General features: G+C 38.9%; 2 protein-coding genes across 3 annotated transcripts in view; one reads left to right on the top strand and one right to left on the bottom strand.

Moving 5' to 3' along the window:
- Positions 1–8,994: 8,994 nt before the first annotated feature.
- On the bottom strand, positions 8,995–14,792 carry LOC101856805 (uncharacterized protein C1orf194 homolog). Of its 2 annotated transcripts, none has more exons than XM_013082875.2 (4): positions 14,618–14,791; positions 12,703–12,935; positions 11,248–11,366; positions 8,995–9,189 (listed from the first exon to the last, which is right to left on the bottom strand). In XM_013082875.2, exons 1-4 carry the CDS (start codon positions 14,702–14,704, stop codon positions 9,116–9,118), a joined length of 513 nt encoding a protein of 170 aa, XP_012938329.1. In that variant the 5' UTR covers positions 14,705–14,791; the 3' UTR covers positions 8,995–9,115. The 2 variants fall into 2 exon arrangements, with proteins under 2 accessions (XP_012938329.1, XP_005099003.1); XM_005098946.3 differs by having other exon boundaries at positions 9,000–10,105; positions 14,618–14,792.
- A 215-nt stretch (positions 14,793–15,007) lies between these two features.
- The window catches only part of LOC101856429 (endosome/lysosome-associated apoptosis and autophagy regulator family member 2), a 72,935-nt gene continuing 65,812 nt past the window's right edge, over positions 15,008–22,130 (top strand). The window contains exons 1-4 of the mRNA XM_035969934.1: positions 15,008–15,338; positions 15,795–15,948; positions 18,995–19,124; positions 21,283–21,484. Coding sequence (XP_035825827.1) covers positions 15,859–15,948; positions 18,995–19,124; positions 21,283–21,484 — 422 coding nt within the window. The 5' untranslated portion in view covers positions 15,008–15,338; positions 15,795–15,858. The remainder of the gene's footprint in view (positions 15,339–15,794; positions 15,949–18,994; positions 19,125–21,282; positions 21,485–22,130) is intronic.

The raw sequence follows: 22,130 nt of genomic DNA, 5'->3' as shown, positions 1-22,130 counted from the left end.
TGAATATGAATAAATGTCATGATGATGATTGCTGGGGGAAATTTCCTAGAGTTTATCTCCTTGAACGTATCTGCAGAGTTGCATGGGAGGCACCGTTTGTATAAATATTTGCTCTTATACCAACATTGCATTACCATCTACTTTTTTGTTGACAAAGTCCCATGTATATTATTGAATTTTTCTTATTTATTTGTAATGTACATATATACATACTAAAGATATAAACACATACACTGCTGCTCAGCAGAAAAATCCAAATGTTTGTCCAATATGAGTGTCATTTATGTCTGAGCCTCCCTGTGAGCCATGTGAATGTAAGGGAAATATTATTGTGGTCTTAAGTATCTGCGTATGTGTGTGTGTGTGTTTGTATGTGTGTACGTGTGTGTGTGCATGTATGCCTCTGCTAATATAAGTGAGAGGGAGAGAGAAAGAGACAGACAGACAGTAGAGATGGAGGGAGGGAGAGCATGTAAGTGTGCCTTTCATAATTAATGTGTAAGCTTATCATTTTCTTGAACATGTACAAATAAGGAACTTGAAGAGGAGAGAGGGGAAATGTTTTATAAAAGTCACTAAACTGATAACACCATCCCGTTGGCAGATCTACTACACCAGGAATGTTGAATCAGCACACACTCACGACGCGGTAGAATCAGGCGCTCGTCAATTTTTGGGCATGTAGAGTTCAGGGTATCATCTTAAATCCTGTTCATTTCTCTATCTCTTGATAAAAAAAATACCCATCTTGAATAAAAGTCGATATATTTGAAATTGAACGAGGTGGGGTCACTTGGTTTCAGAAGTAAAGTTACCGAGAAAATTGTTGCCAAAGTTTGGTGATTTCCACAGCCTGAGAGTCCTTGGAAACTGAAAATTTATTATTTTTATACCTTTAATATTTGTTTTCCAGTAAAATCTGCACAAAATGTGTTTTTAAATGGACATAAAGGTATAGAATCAAACAACAAAAAATTTGATAAAAATTGCGGAAGCAGCGGAAAAATGCCAATATAATCTTTTATTTCATTATTTTGACGAGCGCCTAATTTCACCACAGTGCCTCACACATTATAAATGTCAGCTATCATTGTTCCTCAAGAGCCAATTTTGTAAAAAGGATATTGCAAGGTGACGTAACTGACTAATGCTTCAGAGAGTGAGAGAAAATCAGGGCTTAGGTACCGGGTATATTCAAACATTAGCATGAACGCTCGATTCGTTATTATTATTTTATTATTTTGTGTAGAAGCATGTTAATTTCATTTACATATATGTATTATTTTAGTGCTAAGAAGTTATGCAATTGTGTAATTAATCACCTAGAAAAGTGAACAAAACCTTAAGCTAGTTGTAGGAAGTGCATGACAAAGTATTTAATTATCAATTTCATTGTTTCTCATGAATAAACACTTAAATGCCAGTGTTTTGTGATTGCAAAAAAAAAGACTAATACCTAACACCAAGTACCAAAATACAATTAAATTATTTTCTAATGTTCAAGATAAAGAAAAAGTATGACCGCTTTTCCTATTTGCATTGTTCTTACACCCCATATCCATATTTACTCGTTGTTAAAAGATAAAACTCTTGCAATTTCGCTGAAAAAGCGCCTCTAGAACTGTTTCCAAAAATATACTTAAGGTTCTTTATCCAGTTTTTTTTAGTAATGGATATATAGACCCGAACAGCAACTTGCGCTGCTGACAGCCGAAAAACTCTGCAGACTAACTCTGGCAGGGAGATTATCAGGAAAGAATGTTTTGCTGTTTCTGGCTCTTTTATCCAGTTTCTTGATTAATGGTATATCATTGTACTCAGTTTGTTCTGACAGACGTTTAACTTTTTTTAAAGCCCATTTAAAACTGCTTCTGAAAACTTATAATTTAGTTTTACTTTTGTTTGAATTGTTTGTATATATAGAATTTGTGAGAAATCTTTTTGAAGGGTTTGTCCCAGTTTAGCTCAGCCTGGCACTTTTTTTTTAAATTTTTGTATAGCTTTGTACGCTTGCTGCTTTATTGTGAGATTAATAATACTCAATGCACTACCATCATGACAAAATTATGAGAGCTTGCTGAATTAATACATGTGCAATAGAATCGTTAAAAAATGACATTAAGATTTCACAGTTGCTTTTTTTCTCTCCTACTGAGTAGATGGAATAACTTGACACAGTGCTAACATTTTGGCCTAAATCAGACTTTTTCCCAAAATGTAAGTGATCTGTCAGAGGCTGACTACCCCTTACACATCCTTAGCTTATGTGCTTTCATGAGTACTCATTGCATAGCATGTTAAGAGAAGATGTGCTGTATAGTTAGACAAACAAAGTGCATTTTTTTCTTCTTCCCTATTATCAAAACTACACTAAACATTGGCCTAAATGTTAGCAATGTGTCTATATTGTAAAACAACAGTATTTTTATTCACAGAAAATCTTTGTATAATTTATAAATGACTGATACAGAACTGCGTCTGTGTGCTTGTTAAATGTGAATCATGGGTGAAGTGAGGGTTTGAAACTGAGCAGTCTCTGTTGTGGTTCTGTGGATATGTCAGTTAATTTCTCTCTGCCAATGTGTCTCCCTTGCCCATGTTTCCAATGAGAATGATAATTATGTATTGATGATGAATTATTATTATAGGTTTGACTTCACACAATATAATGAATAAAAAAAAAAGAAATGATTAATCTGACAAAAAAAGTTGTGTTCTTTTATTTTTTCTTTCATGTATATGTGCAAGTGTGAAATGTCAACCTCAAAGCTATTTATTGCCCTGAAAAGAAGTTTATTTTTCATCTTGTTTCATGTTTATCTACCAAACTTAAGAGTTGTGGATTTTACTCAGTCAGTTTTACGCATGAAATAAGAATGAGAAATTTCGGTGTAGAAAGGGGGGAGGGAGTAGGGGGGGGGGGGCACAGATTTTGAGTAGGCCTACCATGCTCTAATTAAGTCAATTTCGGTCTGCTTAACCTCAATAATGCCACCAGGCACCAGGCCTCAGCATGTCATACAGAAACTGAAAACATTGGCTGTGGTGGTCGTGATTTTCCAAGACATTGGGGGGGGGGGGGGGTCAAACATGGCGAGGGGAGGCGGGGAGTCTTTGACATAACAGAGTGCTTTTTTCATACATATAGGCATATCTCCAGTGGAGTCCATAAAAGAATCATGTAGGCTACCGTAGTCTCTTTTGATTTACTTTTCTCTAAACCGTGTCACCCTCCTCTGGGCTCCTGACTCTTTCTGCAGCCTTTCTACTGCTACTCCTTGGCTCCTCCTAACTGCTGTCTTTCTGCCACACCCCTGATCTTCTGGTAGGAAAGATCTACACCTAGCCTTCTCGGACAAGGGCGAAAAATCTCGGAGGGCCCGTGTGCAAGTTGCGCACGTTAAAGATCCCTTGGTGGTCTAAAATCGATAAGAGTAGGCTTCGGCCGCCACCCGGGCAAAATTCAAAATTTCCTACCAACGAAAAAGTATAAGGTGTGTCCCGCGCGCTCATATGACCTTATGCAGTTGCGAGCGCCGTAAAACCCTATACTAAACAAACAAACAAACAAACCGTGTCTGTGGTGTAGCAGTTTGGCACTTTGCTGTCATACGCAGGAGACCCGAGTTTGATTCCGGAGTGGTGAGAACATTTTTATCAAATAGCTCGGTCTTTCTGCTGGGGTGTTGTATTCCTTTCGGTCTAGGTTGGCCTTGAGGCTGGGTTGGAAGCCCATCTCTTAAATTATCTAAACTGTGTTTATGGGGGGCATAAAGATCTTGCATTTTTAAAAAATCAACTCCCTCATCCGTTCACAGACTACATATCCAACTGCTCTTTTATTTTATTCAGCTTAATTACAACACCTAGTACATATTCTGTGTTCTGCATTGTAGTTATATGCCTATTCTATGGAGATATGAAGCAGGTTTAGGCCTCTACTACAGTAGGCTAGTGGGATTGATGGCGGGTGCTCTGGAGTGGTTTGCTCCTTCTTTCCTCTCAAACACCTATCGTCCTTATTCTCTCCTCCTTTTTGTGTAAGTTACTCTCTTGTAAAATTTTTATTCTTCGGCACTTATAGTTATATATGACCTTGCTGTGTTGTAAGTGCAGTAAAACTCTTAATAAAACTAAAAAAACAGTAGGCCTATAGGCCACCCCACAGAGCGCATGCAGGTCGCACAGAACAGTTTATTATGTCATTGTGATGTTGGGTTTATACTACGGTATTCAAATTTACTGGAATCTATTGTGACATATAATTGAGCTGGCAGGAGATCTAGAGAAAGTAAAAACCTCCTACCCAATAACCGTACAACAAACGGTATAATCTTCCTGCCTGTAGGCCTAATCTGTGTTGTTAAAATTACAGGAATAAATGCAAAGAATTGTCGCTGAATGCAGCCACCCTCTCATCCGATATGTCTGATGCAAGGACCTTGTTATAATACATATATACACATATATTATGTACATGTAACCTCCTTGGTCTGGTGGCTTTGAAAGGGGCGAAGGAACTCTGGGGAATGCTATTGACTAGTGCTGGGCGGCTAGGTTCTCAATTATTGAAAGCTAGGAATCGTAGGAATCGACTCCGATCCCAATTACTTACTTTCTATTGATGTGATTTCTTCCAGTGGTTACCTGGTTAGCCCCGAACATCTTCAGGATTTAGGACAACCTTGATTTCGAAACACTGCGAGGCACCAACTTTTTAAAATAAATAATAAATTCTAAAAAATGTAACCACTGGTTTACGTAAAAAGGAGTCGGAACTTTTCATCCGTAGCTAATCGTGGGAATCGGTTCCAGAATCGAGTCTTCGCCCAGCTCTACTATTGACCTTGGGGGTGTGTACAACAACAATGTTTACTCTGAGATTCTGTTAAGAACAGCAGAGTACAGCCTGCATAATTATTCCAGAGACCTCATAAAAATGCATATATAATAAAATATTATTGCGTTGTCACTATGGAACGGCAGGTCGGGCGTTCGGCAATTGAAATGCCGTACAACGCCGCTCTGGACTAGAATTGTTATGGTAAAATGACCCAATAGTGCTGATACGCGCGTTCAATTAGTAGGCTACACTTTCTTTTTTTTTCTTTTTTTTCCCCCCTTTGATCGTCCGCTGTCTGGTTGGCAGTGTCCCTGTTGAGTAAGCTATGTGGGTATGTGTTCATATAATATGTGTGTTAAAGTGTATGTATGTGGGTGTGTGTGTGTGTGTGTGTGTGTGTGTGTGTGTGTGTGTGTGTGTGTGTGTGTGTGTGTGTGAACGCGCGCGCGTGCGTGTGTGTGGTGACGAGTTGGGGAGGGAGGGAGGGGGAGGGGTATTGTTGATGTAATTTTAATCAAGGATCACACCTGCTTCCAGCAAATACTCCAGGTCTGTAAAGTAAGCTTCACACAGACAAACTGTCAATTAGTCGCCTTTAAGAACAAGGGGGCTATCCCGAAAAATGCTGTTTTGAGAAAATTGAAGGAAAAGTTTTCGCTCCTTGTTCGGTTTCTTTTAAAATACAAGAAGAGTTTTGTTTATAACCAAACAAATAACATTTGTATCATACACACCACTGATACCAAAACTTCTCCCCTTTTATAGGTAGGGCAATGCCCACTTTTGGTGCAGGTCAAGATTTCTGGAGACTGGTTAGCCCGCTTGTCCTCAAAAGCGACCAATTAATTAATAAGTGGGAACACAATGATACAGATCTAGAATCTAGTCCTACTGAAAATGCTCTATTGACAACTTTTTCGAGACTATGTAGGACTACTGCAGCTTCCAATAATTAAGAGACTTGCCGTGTTTTTATAAGTTATTTTTATTTTAGTATGAGTTTTACGGCCTGTGCAACACAATGAGATCACAATCCATATATAAGTGCCGGAAATTAGAGGTGTTACAAGAGAGTAACAAACAGTATTTTTTCTTTTTTTAAAAGGAGCGATAAAGATAATAGATGTTTGACGGGAAAGAAGGCGCAACCACACCAGAGCACCCGCCAGCCACCCATGCCTTGTTCTTCACAACAGGCAAATATCCCATATTTGCAGAGTATCTTTCTACACAAAACAGCTACCGGTAACAAGCAACCTGGAAACTAACAATTTAGTTAAGCTGACCACATCTTACTAAAATACTATGTCAACACGTGGCATTTTGATGGTCTTAATTAAAGCAGTATGCATGTTTTGTTTTTTGGGTGGTTTTTTTGTGTGTTTTAGTAAGGGTTTTACGGCACTTGCAACACAATAAGGTCATATTAGTGCCGAAGATTAGAGGTGTTACAAGAGAGTAACAAACATAAAAAAGAAGGAGGAGAGATCAGGATGATAGATGTTTGATAGGAAAGAAGGGGCAAACCACACCAGAGCATCCGCCAACCGCCCATGCAGTGTGCATGATACAGCTTTTCCTGAGCGTTAGGCATAGAGGGTGTAAATTGTCCTAGTACTTTTCTTTTGGGGCTCTCTTGGTCTGGAGGTACAGTACATTAGCTTTATTTATTTTAGGACCTCCAAGGGATCTCTAACGCTCGCAACTTGCACATCACTCGGGACCTCCGAGATTTTTTGCCCTTATCCGAGAAGGCTATGTGTTGGATCTTAACTACCAGGGGAGTGGCTGAAATACTTCAGTAAGGAGGAGCTATAAGGAGTAGCAGTTGAAAGGAAGCATTAAGAATCAGGAGTCCAGGAGGCAAGAGGGGGTTGGGGGGCGGGGGGAGAAAGTGGAGACGAAAGCAAACGACAGAACACGGCTAGAGAGAAGGATGTGACAGGAGAAGAGTTTAGAGAAAAATAATTTCCGTCGCTCTCAGGTTTCGAACCAGGATCCAACTGAATGAGAAGCAAACTGACGTGTATATTATGCTTCGGCCGCCACCCAGACAAAATTAAAAATTAGTTCCTACCAAACTAATCATGGTGTCCTGAGCGCTCATATGACCTTATGCAGCTGCAAGAGCTGTAGTAAAACACTTACCAGACACACACACATACACACACAAAAATAAGAACGAGGAATAGAAGTCATCGTGTAGTAGGCCTAGTATAATGACTTAATGTGCTCTTGTTCGTTGACGAAAGGGCCTACATTTTGAGATTCTAGTTCTAGTAAAGGTTTAACGGCACTCGCAACTGCATAAGGTCATATGAGCGTCAGAAGATTAGAGGTGTTACAAGCGAGTAACAAACATAAAAAAGAAAAAGGGGAGAGAAAGACGATAGATGTTTGATAGGAAAGAAGAAGCAAACCACACCAGAGCACCCGCCAACCACCCACGCATTTTGAGTGATCAATTCCTTCCATGATGTAATTTTTTTATTTAAAAAAAAAATGGATTCGCTTTTCAAAGAAGCACTTGCCTTCTCAAAATTTGAGAAATTATTTTAAAATTTTAATTATATAGGCCTATAGACGTCTACGTATAAGGTCGCGTCAGCTCCATTGAACCACAAGGAGGGCAACCTGTTAACAAGTCACATGCAAAGACAGACATACAGATAGACGACATAAAAACAGTAGGCACGTTGACTGACAAAGAGATAGATAGGTTGATACGAATTAAAGAGACCAATTGAACTGATCATCTAATGGATAACAGGGTTTTTTAAAAGCATGATTGGGCTGTCATGTGGGACTAAACAAAAGAGTGAGAGAAATGCACATCCGAGAACAGTAGCAAGTCTTTTGTCCCTGCCCCTGGGGTTTGAATACGTTTGGGTCCCGACCCTTGTGTTCCTTACATTACCACGAATTGCTTACTATATGTATAGGCCTATGGAAAATAACAGAAAGGTATTATAAGGGTTACAGGCTGTTAAAACAAGTGTTACTATATTTAACACTTCCATTTTCCGGCCTCTCGTTGTTACTTATATTGCTGTGTTGAGGGGAGAAGCTAACGGCTCAGCTCTTTTAATTATATATAGTTGTATCGCCTGCTGCATGATTATGTTGTTCTTGACTAACATTACTCTGGCCACTTCTATGCATCTTTCCCTGGGCCTGCCCCTTCTTCTGTTTCCATCTGATTTTTGCTGCACGTAATGGTAACAACATATATAAGAAAAGAAAACTAACCCTAACATATTTTTCAAATAAACTTTGTCAGCTAAAAAAAACCCAACAGTTCTTATAATGATAACTGGTGCCCCTCCAATGCATTCTATTATATATAGGTTCTGCTAGAGGCACTTTTATATTATCTCTCTCTCCCAGACAAAAGACGTGGGTTCGATTCCCACATGGGGAGGACTTTTTTATTGAGTATCTCAGTCTTTTTTCTAGGATTGTCTCTCTCAGCCCAGGTTGGCCCTGACAGACGGGTTGGAAGCCTGGCTTCTAAATATGATCTAAATTGTGTTAAAATTGCATTTAAAAAACAAAACAAAACAGCAACAAAAAAAACAAAAACAAAAACAAAAACACCCTTGACATTACAAAATTCGTTCAAATCTGAGTGTGTTAGAAATTTTTCTTCTTGTTCTTCCTGAGATATATACATTTGTTCTGTGCTCCGCTAGGGGCCAGTGAAGATCTGAGTTTAAAATGATCTTTAAAGGACAACAAACTTCAATAAAACAAAAAACAAAACTCTTCTGAAAATGATCTACATTCAAACTGATCAAACAACTCGTACCATTGAGGTTACTGAACACACAGTGCTACAAATGAGAGAGAGAGGGAGGGAGGGAGGGAGAGAGAGAGAGAGAGAGAGAGAGAGAGAGAGAGAGAGAGAGAGAGAGAGTGTGTGTGTGTGTGTGTCTTACTGAGCACATGTGAAACATGTATTTTTACTATAATGTCCTGTCTTGTTCTGCATATGGGTAAATGCACCTAACCTTTTGTAACATCTACTGCCATTGTAAACGACCAAGACAAATTTTACCCTGCGAGATAAATAAAGATTATCATTGTCATTGTCAACACACATTCAAAAAATGTATTAAAGTTAAAGGAAACAATAAATAGCAACAAGACCATTTTCTATAAGTAAGCTTTCTTTATCTTTATTCATCCATTCTTCTGTTCAGCACAAGATGTTCAGTGCTCTTCTGAAGGCAAAAGTGTTTATCAGTATATAGAGGTTTTGACTGCAGTCAATTAGGGTATGAAATATCCGCCCATGCTTGGTTTTCTGCTATAGCCGTTCTTGGTGGATGCTATGTGAGTTCCAACTATGAAAAGTGAAACAACATGCATCAGAAATTAGCATAAAGACTTTCATGCAAACGGTCTCATATTACACATGTGATCAAAGAAAATACAAACTATCTAGTATATACACCAAAGGTCTTTCAAAGGAAAGAAAAAAATACTGGAACAGCAAAATATACACCTGCTGTACTCAAAATAAAATGTGTAATAACAGCAGTCAAAGTTTTTTTTAATTGTGAAGGGGTGACAGAAACTACAGACAACAAAAAGAGAACAATTCTGACATTGACAAATAAAAAAAAAGCAACAACAATCCCTATATAAAACAAATCTGGTTTGCACAAACATGAAAGTAACAAAATGTCAAAACATTTTGATAAATAATATTTGGAATTAGTAGACAGTTTGTGCAGCAAAATTCCAATAATCTGTAAAATAATTATAAAAATTGTCTAAATACAAGTGAAGACTAAATGTCTAATGGCTGAAGCATTTCACAAGAATGCTTTAAATTTTTCAGTAGGGCCTGCAAATTCCTATGTCTAGAACGCAATTTGGAATATTCTTTTGAGCATTCTCTAAATATGGCATTATATCAACAGAGCAGATTAATCCTCCAACTTGAATTATTGTGGAATACATTGTCAGTTTGCACTAAAGTAGCATATTTGGATACAAGGCTTTAAAAATATGTAACTAGACTACAGTTTTCTGAATCAACTGGTCAGCTCTCATTATTTTTTAAAAGGAGAATACGACAGCTTTGTGACTACATGCTGACATAAAAAACATTAATGAATTTTTTTAAAAAACCCAATAAACTGCATATTGAAAGCCATGTATATAAATAATGTGAATATGCAATTCAAGAACAAAAGAATCCTCCATCTGGTTTCCGTGAGAACCCTTTGTTTGTGGTTTCTGTGTGGTGACTCTCTGTGGCAGAATACAAAAAAGGGGAAAAACCAAATTTAAACAAATGAAAAGGCAAAGTAACAGCAAGCAATAATAACAAATTAAGAATTAAATAAAACTCTTTTTCTTTCTTCTTATTAAAGTCTTCTTATACCAGTAACTGGAATTGTTTTACGCCTCTATTGTGTTATCTTGTTCCTGTACTTGGAAATATGTTTTACGTCGCACCCCATTAAGTTAACCCCTTCGTGACATAGGATCAGTTTCAGCTTTACCGAGAACAGTTTTGGATCTCCGAGGACACAGAGTAGCACTAGATTTAGTGCTCAGTTTCCTATAATTAGACCCGGTTCGCAAATACTACTAACTAAATCTAAAAGGAAAAGATTTCTTTGTGCGGAAAAATATTCCCGGAAGTAAATCTGCAATTAGGTTTTTACAAAATGCACCTATAGAAGCAGTGCCAAATAGAGCCGTTACGGTCCTTGCCCCGTACGTCACAGCCGCATTGGCTCGTGCGCCGTGTACGAAAAAATGATGAATGGCACATGTCATATAGGTCACGAAGGGATTAAAATTGTGTTCTCATACCAGCATCGTTTTATGAATTAAATAAGCTCCAAAAGGATGCCATTCTTCCAGATGCTACTTTTATTTTTGTCCTTGTGAAAGTGACAAAAATACAGAGAATTAAAGAGACTGTCATATAATAAGAAACATAACATGTTTTAAAAGAACTCTAGAAAACTGAACGAAGAACTTGATGCAATATAATTTTTTAATTTACGCCAATTTGAATTCATGAAAGCTTTAATTTTTTAATTTCCAGCTTTGAATTTGGAATAGCATCATCCGTTGAATGTTAGGAACAACCCCCCCCCCTCCAATAATTTTTCATTTTGCATATCTGTCATCCCAATTTTTCCTAAAATTACTTCTTTTAAGCTTAAAGAGATTAACAAAGTACATTTTCTTCCCTTACTCCTCATGTCGTCTCAGAATATTGTAGTAGTACTGCAAAACAATTAGTTTGTGACACTTGTTTTTACAATAACATATTCAAAAAGTGAAAAATAAACAGTAATTCAATTAAACCTTCATGGAATTTTCCAAATGTCAAAGGTTAACAATATTTAACGTTCAATTCAGCTTAATATTCTTACCGATTGCTGTTTTGATACTGTTATTGTCTTCTTTCTTCGCTTGACTTGTGATAAGAAGAGGGTGATTCAAATTCATTTTCTTAACTGGTTCTGGTTTTACCCTGTTCTTGAGAACACGTCTGAAAAAACAAAACAAAAGCACACATAATCAACAATTACAAGAATACAGAACTGTGCTTTGGGCTATATGTGATTTGTGAGACATATGAGCATTTATGAATTTCGGGAAGTTCACGGAAAAAAATAAAATTTCAGTAACAATTACAACCCATTCACCTGTCAAAGTAAGAAATTGAATTCATACAGTACGAATCTTACACTCGACAAAACTGTTGGGTTCCATGCCAAGTTTCTCAGTATTGAAGTTTTTTTATATGAAGCATAGTCTGACAAACACGGTCTCTAAGAGCAACAGTTCAGGTGAGATATATGTTGGAATGCTTTGTTTGTGACAGATATGTGTATTGGTACATACATATCTTATCTACTTATATACAGGTCAACTGGGTGCCGGTCCATTTTGATCTACCATGATAATGTTTCAGTTCGAATTCGCAGTCCACCACTAGACCAGTCTGACAACTGTTGTACTTGACAGTCAACTATTGGATTTTTTAAAAGTAGTGCTTTAGGGTACGAAAGTGATAGTATTCTCATGTGCAGGCCTTGGTTGCTTGCATTATCGAGGTAGACTGTCAGGTAGAACGCATCATTGCAGTAGGCCATGAAGTGGACAATTACTTGCATTTGACTCCTATAGTAAGACTTTACATTCTTTGACTGCAATTTCTCTTCCAGTTTCTTGATTGGAGACCAAATTAGCAGAACCTCTTATGGCTATTCAGTAACATCAGCAACTTAAGGTGAATTTGCCATAATTTCACTCCTCCATAATGTAACCCACGAAACTGTAATGAAACCATTCTAGCATAAAGAGACATACACATAGTTGTAGCAGGACAAGACATAACTTTTTTACATTCCATCTGAACAGCTTGGACACTTTCACCGAACTGTTACTCATGAACTCAAGTGCGACATACTACACATAACAAAAACACACCTCAACAATTTGGTCTTAAGGTTAGTCGTCACATCATAGTAAATAATACTTTGTAAATAAACCTCTTGTTGAAGTTCATATGAGCCATGGCTCAATTATAGTTGGCATATACCCCCCTTTCAACATGGATCAATGAAGAATTATAGTAGTGTCCGCTTTAACTGAAATTTGCTGGGTTGCTGGATTTTCTTCAGTATAGCCTGGTTTATTGTTTAGACAAGTTGCTCAGATAGAAGGAAAAAAATCAGGGATTTATTTTCTTTCGGATTACCACTGCTTTCACAATAACTGTGCTCATTTTAATTTAGTTTAAGTGGACTCCATTGCATATACTTTCAAATTATCCAGCCAGTCACTGGATTGCAGGTATAGTCTTGTCCTTGTCTCCTTACCCATGCTCCTCTCCAAACGTCTCTGGCTGATAAACAACTTCATTCCTATTCTTGAGCAGTTCATCATGCTGGTTGTACTGAGACTTGAGAACAAAGTCAAGGTCATCTTTAGGTGCTGCAGGATCAAAGTGATAGACTTCATGCCTGGCAGAGCTCAGTGTGTGCTGGCTACTGAGTCGTTGCCATGGTTCTTGACGTTGAGCTAAGTGAGCTGGCACAGGATAGCAAATACCCTGTAAATGAGGAAAATACTCAAGAATTAGCTAGAGGTACAAAGTTGAAAGGTTGATGAGTAAATGTGAACAGCATTGGCAGAAGTCAAATTTACACTCCTGAGAGGTAGTCGTCCTAATACCCTCAGGCAACTGGAAAGATGAGTGGGTAGTGTTTGACAACTTCACTACAATCGAACTTGCTCTAATGACCATCTGTCCAAGACGACTACCTGTACAAATGACCACTTCCCGCTTCTCCCCATGCATTTTTTTTTACAAAGTGAGACTGTCCAAGCTGACCACATGTCCAACCTGACCTCAGCCACCATATTCTAAAAATCAGCAGCCCCGAAATCCTGTACAAAATGAACAAACAAATCTCTCATCATCTGATGTGTTGCTATGATGAATTATATGACCAGTCTTTCTCCTTTGATAACAAATGTAAAAAAAGGATCCAAACGAGGTGCTGTAGGGACCCTAGAAAAAGATAAACTTATCCCTCGTCCTGCGGGGGCCGGGTTTATGTCGCCCGATAAGCCTATTTCGGCACCTCGCCTTCGTTCTGGTCTCGCGTCAGTCTGGCCCCTGGCTCAGCGCACGAGCATCATCTCCCGTTCAATTCAGGTCCCGCGTTGGATCTGAACTCATGCAGTGCAAGTGTGTGTACGTCAGTCTGCTTAAGTTTGTGGCCTTCTTCTAGAACCGCCTAGAATACTATTGTGCAGGTAAAAAGAACAATTAATTTTAGTGCACAAATTCGGAAATTGACCTAGATCTTTATTATTATTATCCCCTTTAGTAATTTAATTTAAGAGCGTCTAAACAGGTTATTCGAATGGCCGTAACTACTCGTAAGGTCTTATCTTATGAGAGGTGGTTATTCATGTGTTCGTAACACTTTATAAATAGAAAGCAATAAGATAGAGCATTATTTTCTTCATCGATTAAGACATGCCCACGGTATTCAAGGCGAAAACACACGTTTCCAGGCCTGTTCGCAGTACACACTGAGTGACCCCGCGGCCTGCCCGGAATGTCCGATGAAATCGGTTGCTGATAAGATTCGCATCTCAGCACAGACGCAGGACTTGTGACAAGAGTTGGCGCTTTTTCTGTAGTTCCCACCCCCCTTATTTGAGCCTAGATCTACATCCTAGATCTATATCCTATACGTTTGATCCGTGGCGAGCTAAGATATCAAAGCTAACAACTGCAAACCATCAAATTATGGTAAAATTCAGAGGGGCATGCCCCCCTGAAACCCCCCATCATATTTTTTATTAGGTCAGGTGCTTGCCCCCCTGAAACCCCCCCTTCTCTTGAGGCCAAGACCGGTGAATAACAATTGCGGGGTGGGAACTATCGAAAAAGTGCCCAAGAGTTAACCTACGATCAGCTCAAGCGATTTCAACACAAGTACATATATAAGTAGATTCAGTAGAGTAGAGTAGATTAGCTGTCTGCACTTACTACTTGCTGATCGACTCTGATCGAGTCTTGGTCGGCTATAGCGTCTATAATCTATAGGAGGCCTACATCTAGATCTCTAGATTCTACATCATACTTCTTTCTAGATCTAGATCTACTTGACATGGACATGGCGTGATGTCATCGATGATGGTGATGAATGGTGGAGTGGAGATATATCTTACTCTAGATTCTATGTATTAACTAGATCTAGATCTAGATCTACTCACTTCAGGATCTCTCCTTCCCATAAAGTTGTCATCGTTCTGAAATTTTTCAAAGGGATATGGATCTCTAGAAGATTGTGCTGCTGCCATTTCGAAATCAAATATTTTTTTGTCTACAAGCAGGGTTATTGCTTCCTCGGGCGGTGTATAGAGAATGTATAAACGGAAGTTGAAATAAGGTCCATGGAAACGTAACTACTCTCAATACCTAAAAGTTATTATTATAAACGAATAATAGTGTCTATTTTTTCTAGATCTATCTATACTATAAACATGTGATTCAATTTTGATTAGACATAGGTATACAGCTGTTTATAAAGATTGAAAAGAACAGTAGAAAGCAATGCAAATTGTGTGGAGAGTATCAAACTTATTTTTAGAATAGACAGGCATTCTCTCCCTTTGCAATCGACTTTTTGGTCTGCTGGCGTCCGCCAGTCCAGTTTTAGGCTAGAGATCTAGTTGACAATTGACAAGCTAAGACTAAGACTAAGCACAAAGTGCAGTTTTTTTCTGTGACAGTAGGCCTATCGAGAAGATCTGTTCACTATTTATTACTTACTGACACAGCAAACATTGTGACCACTGGTGCTACGTTCGTTGTGATCAATTCGTTTGGACTAACGACATCTCTGCTTCCAGCCAGCTGTGCGCTTGTTGTGCTCTTCGTAAACTTCGTTGTGTGTGGACTGCTAGATTTCTCACGGATGAGACACTTGGCATGGTAGGTAGCGTATTCATGCGGTTTTTCTGTGACTAGGCCTAGGCTAATTACAGAGATAGATCTAGATCTAGATTAGATTAGATAACTTCTAGATCTAGTTGACTTGAACTAGATCTATTATTAACTATAGTTTAAGTTTACCTGAATGTAGACTTGTCTGGTGTGTACTACTAACTAATCTTGTACTGCTGACTGTAACATGATACAATATTATAGGCCCCTCTTGACTCTTGGAATAGTGACAACTAGATCTAGATATATTCTAGATTCTAGATGTAATATAATTAATCTAAGAATTTTGGCTGGACCCAGGCCTGTACAGGAGACAATAAAATAAATCTCCGAGTCCGATCTCTTATATGTGAATACGTGAATTGTTTCATTACATTGTTCTACTTATGGCAGCATGTATTTTGATGGTATTCTTTTAACAATTCTTTATTTTCTCTCCAACAGATAATTGTGGTGCACTGAGCAGTAACTACTATATATTCCTTGTGAGAAGTGATCAACGGTCGACATGTTTGTGCTCCATACGCTTATTTCTTTGGCTTTTTTGGCTACTGCAACATTTTCATTCACCACCGAAGCACTGCGACCTTGCCATTTGGTAAGGATTTGTAAATCATACGTGTACCGTTTACTTGATATTTAATTTAAAATATTCCCGTGGTCTCGATTCCAATGCCTGAGATTTGAATGCCATTTACTGTTTGTACTGTATTATTAAAAATCAAGAAATTGGCATTTTACCCGCAGGTTTTGGGAATTTTCGTTTTTTGATTCAACACCTTTCATGCCCATTGAATAATAAAGAGCACATTTCTGTGTGGATTTTTACTGAAAAACGTTGATTAAAAGCACAAGAAATGTAAATTTTCAGTTTCCATATATATATAGTCTCTCAAGCTAAAGAAACAACTCAACTTTGGCGACCATTTTTCGCTAATTTTACTTTTGAAACTAGATGACCATCACCTCCTCCAGTCACATTTATCTCGACTTTTATTCAACATTATAGCTTTTCACCCAAAACAAGGAAAATGGACAGGGCTTAATTTAAGATGATACCATCAAGTCCATATTATAGGTCTTCCCAAAAATTGACGAGAGCCTGATTCCACCGCTTTGTGCCACGTTTAATAATTTGTCTATCATGAACTCATGTTGACCTATTTTTTTAAATATTGATTATTTATAATCTAATGTTTTGAAGTACAGTCGAACCTGCCCTGACGGCCACCTCTATAAGACAGCCACCTGTACAAATGGCCACTTTCCATTTCCCCCCTTGCGTTTTTTCTTATAACTGTGGAAAACGGGCACCTTTCCAACACGGCCGGGGCCACCACATTTTAACACACAACCCCTATCACACCAAGCAATCTCTCTTAGACGGCCACCTTAGTGACTCCATTACGTTTTGTCATAAATTGTCCTTTGCCCATGGCGTTTTTGGCGAGCCGGCATAATCCAATCACCTGTTTGTTGTTTGGGGTCCCTCCAACCAATCATGTTGCGTAGGCCCCTCTCACTGTTGACCAATAGGTAGGTAACAAACTTTCAGCTGCTAGTGTGATCTCTCATAACCTATGAGCGCCGCCCACAACTCGAACACAAATCGTATGGGAGAGGAGTGGTCACTGTTTACCCTGTCTGTAACAAAGTAATAATGGACGTCAACATGAACTTGTGACAGACGCGTCGCTCAGTCTCCGAGTGGTGGCGACCCATGTGTTTGTTTTACCATAGCACTCGGTTCTCCTTGTCTGACACATTATGTTTTATGGTCACCCTTGCACAAAAGCAGCAACAAAAGAAAAAAAAGAAGAAAAAAAAAAAAAGAAAAAACAACAACAACAACAACAAGTTACAATGCAGCCATCTTCGGTTGGGACCTCAGAAAAGAAGGGTTTGTTTCCTTCATCTTGGTCTGTCCTGCCTAAGACGGCCACCTGTCTTATACCTCCACTTTTCTCCTTGACAATGGGTGGCCATCTTACACAGGTTCAACTGTATTTTTAAAAATAATTAGGTTTGGTTTAAAGAGAGACCTGTTTTAATGCTGAAAGTGCTTTGAAAATTTACCCACTTTCAGTGGCTACAAACACATTCTAACTTTTTAGTGGATAAATATTTTCGTGCCGATCCACTTGACTGTCTACCAGGATGTGGTCTATGATAGGTCCTGCCTGACTGACTACAGTACGTGTACCTGATAGTCTTCCGCAATTATATAAAATAATGCTTTCTGCCACTCCACTGCCATGGCAGGGTAATCTTTATCATTCTTGTCTTTTACTACCGCACATCATCTTCATCGTCATTGGCCTCTTTCACCCTGGTATTGGTTATATAGGCCTCCATTATAATGGACTCTTCACCCATCTGTGTTCTTTGCAATCTTCTCCATCTCCAGCCAGCTGTTTCCCATGCCTGAGACCTGCAGATCTAGATCTTGCTCCCAGGTGGATTTCGGCCTTCCACTCTTTCTCCTCCCTTGGGGGTTCCATCTTACCCTTTGTCATGTCTCATTGCTTTGTGTGTCTAGCTTTGTCTTCTTCTCTTTTCTCCCCTATTATTATTTTGTTCATATATTTGCTCTTTAGAGATCCACTCTTTGTGCCCTCTCTCTCTGAATCCTATTCTCCCACACCCTGAATCACTATTTTCAAGAAATCAGGGGAGCCACAAACCCCCCCCCCCCCCCCCCCCCCAATCATCACCACCACACCATCACCACCACAATCCCCTCACTACAGATCTCCAAAACATTTTAACAAGGCCAGTGACAGTCCCAAGCCTGTATAAATACTGAGGGAAGATGTTTTGTATTGTGGCTTTTATTACATACATATAGCTAGTGAAAAACAACAGATGGAAAAAAAAGATGCACTGAATGACGACCGAGAACAGGGAAAAGATCAAGAGGAAGACCAGAAAGAAGGTGACAAGATGACATCAGAGAGCAGACTGATACAACATGGAGATGGAAATCAGCTGTTAAAACAAAAAAATGGAGGTTGTTGTTGGAGGGCTACATCCTGCAGTGGATGGACTATGCCTAGAAAAGAAAGAAATCTATGTAATGTGTAGACTAATCGACCATCAAATGGAACAGTTATTAGACTGAAGACTGGTCTGGGAGCACGGTAGACCATCAATAGAACAGAAACATCGCAGTAGCCGTCACTAGAACAGAAACATCGCAGTAGACCCTCAGTAGAGTAGAAACATCATGGCAGACTGTCATAGAACAGAAAATCACAGTACACAGTCAATACAATGGTAACATCGCAGTAGACTATCAATCAATATAACAGAAACATTGTGGAAGACGGGCATAAATATTTCCATATATTACTAAACTTAACTTTAATGAAGTAGGCCTACAATGGAAACTGTCTTTAAAGACAGCCATCCATTGTCGAGGAAAACAGGCCGTCTTAGACAGGTTGAGGTCTTACACAGTGTCATATATGTGAACAATAACCGCAAAGTGGGGAGGGGGGGACTCGGGAAGTGGCTGTTTGTACAGTTGATTGTCTTGTAAACAGGCGGCCTTTAGTACAGATTTGACTAGCTGCTTCCTGATCAGATGGTCTCTTTTGACTTTCTTATAAAAATCTATTGCACTCTACTCATTTTTCTTCCAGGATGACTTTAAATATGAATACACAGAATGTGACAGTGATGGAGGCCGGTGGAGAGTCTCTGTTCCAAAGGAACCTGGCCTCTGTCAACCTGGAAATTCCCCATCTGTTCCAGAGAGAGGAAAGGAATGTAGTAAGTAATTCTGTTCCTTTGGCTATCTGCTCCTAGCAGTTCTAGGTCCTACTTTCATATTCTCTGTTCCTTTTTTCATTTCTTATTCGTAAATAATTCTGATAGATTTCGTCTCCACATTTTATGGTCTTTTGCATGCATCTTTACAAATGATCTTTAAAATAGCAGTATGCAGCTCTTTCAGAAATGTAAAGGTAGAGGATGTAGATTGCCCAAGGGCTACTATTCTTCTTCCAGATCTTGACTTCCCTAATATGCTCCAAAGGAGGAGAAACATGATGTTTATTGGAAGAATCAAGGAAGGTGTTAGGGATGTCTTACTGCTCTGCACATCTCCACATAAGAGTGTGTCTCCTTATTTGCAATGCGACGTCGTGTCAGGCACAGTTATTGCCGCCCCAAAATCAGTCAAGAAAGATTATAAGGAACTCGTCTCTTTATGCGCTTGGCGACGTCTTGCCGCGCATGACTGTAGTCAGTGATCAGTCCATGTAGCAATACTGACCTTGTCGCGTACAAGGAGACATAGGCTAACGCTTGCATGATTTTGATAAGTTATTCCTCCTCGCCCAAATTGAAAAAGCTCTCACTCAGCTGCTTGCACATGCCACCGTCATTGCAATTTGTCTTGTATCTGGTCTACTCTCTCTCTCTCTCTCTTCCCCCCGCCCCCTTCAATCCCTCTGCCTGTTTTTTTCTTTTGCTCTCTGCCAATTTCCTCTTCTCATGAAACACACACACACATGTGCACACACACAGACACACATGCATACACATATATATATATATATATATATATATACAAACACTCACACATGCATATACTCACACAAACACACACACACACACTCACACATGTATGTGCACAGGTACACACTCCCCCTGATCGCTTCCTGCTATTTTTACATCTGAATATCACATTAATCTACTGGGAAACGTGTTCCTGAAAATGAATCAAGGTGTATGCTCTCGCACGTATGCCCTATATACACTTCTACATGCACTCTTTTGTTTCTTTAATTGTTCGTTAAAGTGTGAATTTTTGTGAAAAGAAAAATGATTAATTCTTGGTTGGCCACTATTTCGTTAAAACTATAATTTAGAAGAAAATCTTACAGATTTGCAGTTTTCATTGTTTCTTTTTAAAAAAGGAGGAATTGCTGTAAAGTTTGTTTCTGAACTTGGGCAGTTGAATGAAATTTTTTGATGAAGGCATTTTGAAGTTCTAATTTCAAATGTCTATTTGCAGAATCGGGTTGGGTCAGGTCGATTACTGGTTGCCTCAGCGTACACACTCTGAATAGACACTTCACTTGTTGTGTCAAATCAAATTTGACCCAGAAGGTAAAGAAGAGATAACTTTGACTGACATCCGGTGTTACTGTAAGCAAAACTTACTGTTCACAACTCAGTCATTTCCTTCAACAGTGGCTTCAAGCGCTGTCCGCCGCACATCACGGTAGCTGTGTTTAGAGGTTCTTGAATCCCACAGACAGTTTATCAGCCGATAAAAATCTACACTGTCCTTTACAGCATGGGTTATGGCTGGTTTGACTTTAAAAAACAAATAATTTTGAAGGTCACAATCGAATTCAGTTGAATTTGGTCAAATTGTGCCAAAATGGTAGTTTGTAACCACACCATGGAGGAAAATCTTACGCTGGCTCTGACTGAATTAAATGAAACAAATTGGCAGTTTGCACTAGGTATTACCTCCGTTGGGCTTATTGTATTCAAGGCTACACCAAACTCCTGAAATCTCACTGGTTTTGAACTTGTTTCCTGTGTATTATATTTTTACTGGTTGTCTTATGACTTTGATCATCTTCGAAAAACTTGAATTGAACTGGAGAGTTTTTGGCAGTAGTGCTTATCATTTTGGGAAATGTGGCTATTGTCATGTTGGCAAATGAAAATCACTATTAGCAAAACTTTTTTCTAAATGCTCAAGAGAGGTGGAAAGGCATATTAGTCAGTTTTAGGTGGACAAAATAAATCCAAAGGAAAGTACAGGAGCTGATCTGACAACTAGAGCGTTTAGAAAAAAGTTTTGCTAATAGTGATTTTCATTTGCTTAATAAAAGGTATTTTAATCGTCCTCGCTCGGCCCATATTCCACTACGGTGTCCTACGTTTAAGTTTATTTTCCCTTTTTCAGATTTCGCGTGCAACACTGGAGAGTACTTGGATATTCAAGGAGACCAACAGTGCCACTCATGCCCACCAGGCACATACTCCCTCGGGGGAGGGATTCGATTTGATGATTGGCAGACTCTGCCCCCAGGTTTCGCTGTGAAGACGGAACATGTGTCTCACACGAGCTGGGGGAGCAGATTTAAACACAAAGGGAACTGCTCCAGGTTAGTATTTCAGTGTAAACATCTTTTTGCCTACCTCTGCTGTGGCATGTTGTTTTATCAGAAGTTAGTGAATATTTTCGTTGTATTAACTCTTTAATTCCGGAAGTGGCGTTTTTTTTTTCTTTCTTTTTTTTGGTGTTTTAGTAGATTGTCACTTCAGTAGTGGGTTTTTTAGTGGGTTTGTTTGTTTTTTTGGGGGGAGGGGGGGGTGTTACAGTTTTCATCAATCCCAGTAGGTATCTACAACTGGTCTTGTGCTATATTCACTACCTATTTTTATCCAATATTGTTATTCTCTGTCCAGTTGCGAACAGCTTGAGTCCTTACTCTAACAAATCCATCAATATTCGACTGAATTATATTTGTTTTATTTAAAGTAACGTCCTTTCCCATCTCAAACTGGGTGCGTAAAATTGTGGCACCCCTTGCATATTAAAAGAGTTGATAGCACTCTAATTCACTCACGCAGGCATGCACACACACACACACACACACACACACACACGCACAGACAGACAAGAGCTCATAAAAACCCCACATTTTCATACTTGGTACTACTGCTGAACGAATGGAGACATCTTCACTTGTAATTGCGTGGCTACTTATGTACTCTCTCTCTCTCTCTCTCTCTCTCTCTCTCTCTCTA

The sequence above is a fragment of the Aplysia californica genome, unplaced genomic scaffold (genome assembly GCF_000002075.1).
Source record: "Aplysia californica isolate F4 #8 unplaced genomic scaffold, AplCal3.0 scaffold00197, whole genome shotgun sequence".
Classification (NCBI taxonomy): Eukaryota; Metazoa; Mollusca; class Gastropoda; order Aplysiida; family Aplysiidae; genus Aplysia; species Aplysia californica.
Note: the sequence above shows the minus strand (reverse complement) of the source record. Positions and strands in the feature narration are given on the sequence as shown.

Coding starts and splice junctions, on each gene's coding strand:
- LOC101856805 (XM_013082875.2), bottom strand. CDS start 14,704: ATGGCAGCAGCACAATCTTCTAGAGATCCATATCCCTTTGAAAAATTT. Junction 11,367..12,702: donor ACGTTTGGAGAGGAGCATGG/GTAAGGAGACAA, acceptor TTGTTTTTTCAG/ACGTGTTCTCAAGAACAGGG. Junction 9,190..11,247: donor CAGTATCAAAACAGCAATCG/GTAAGAATATTA, acceptor CACTTTTCATAG/TTGGAACTCACATAGCATCC.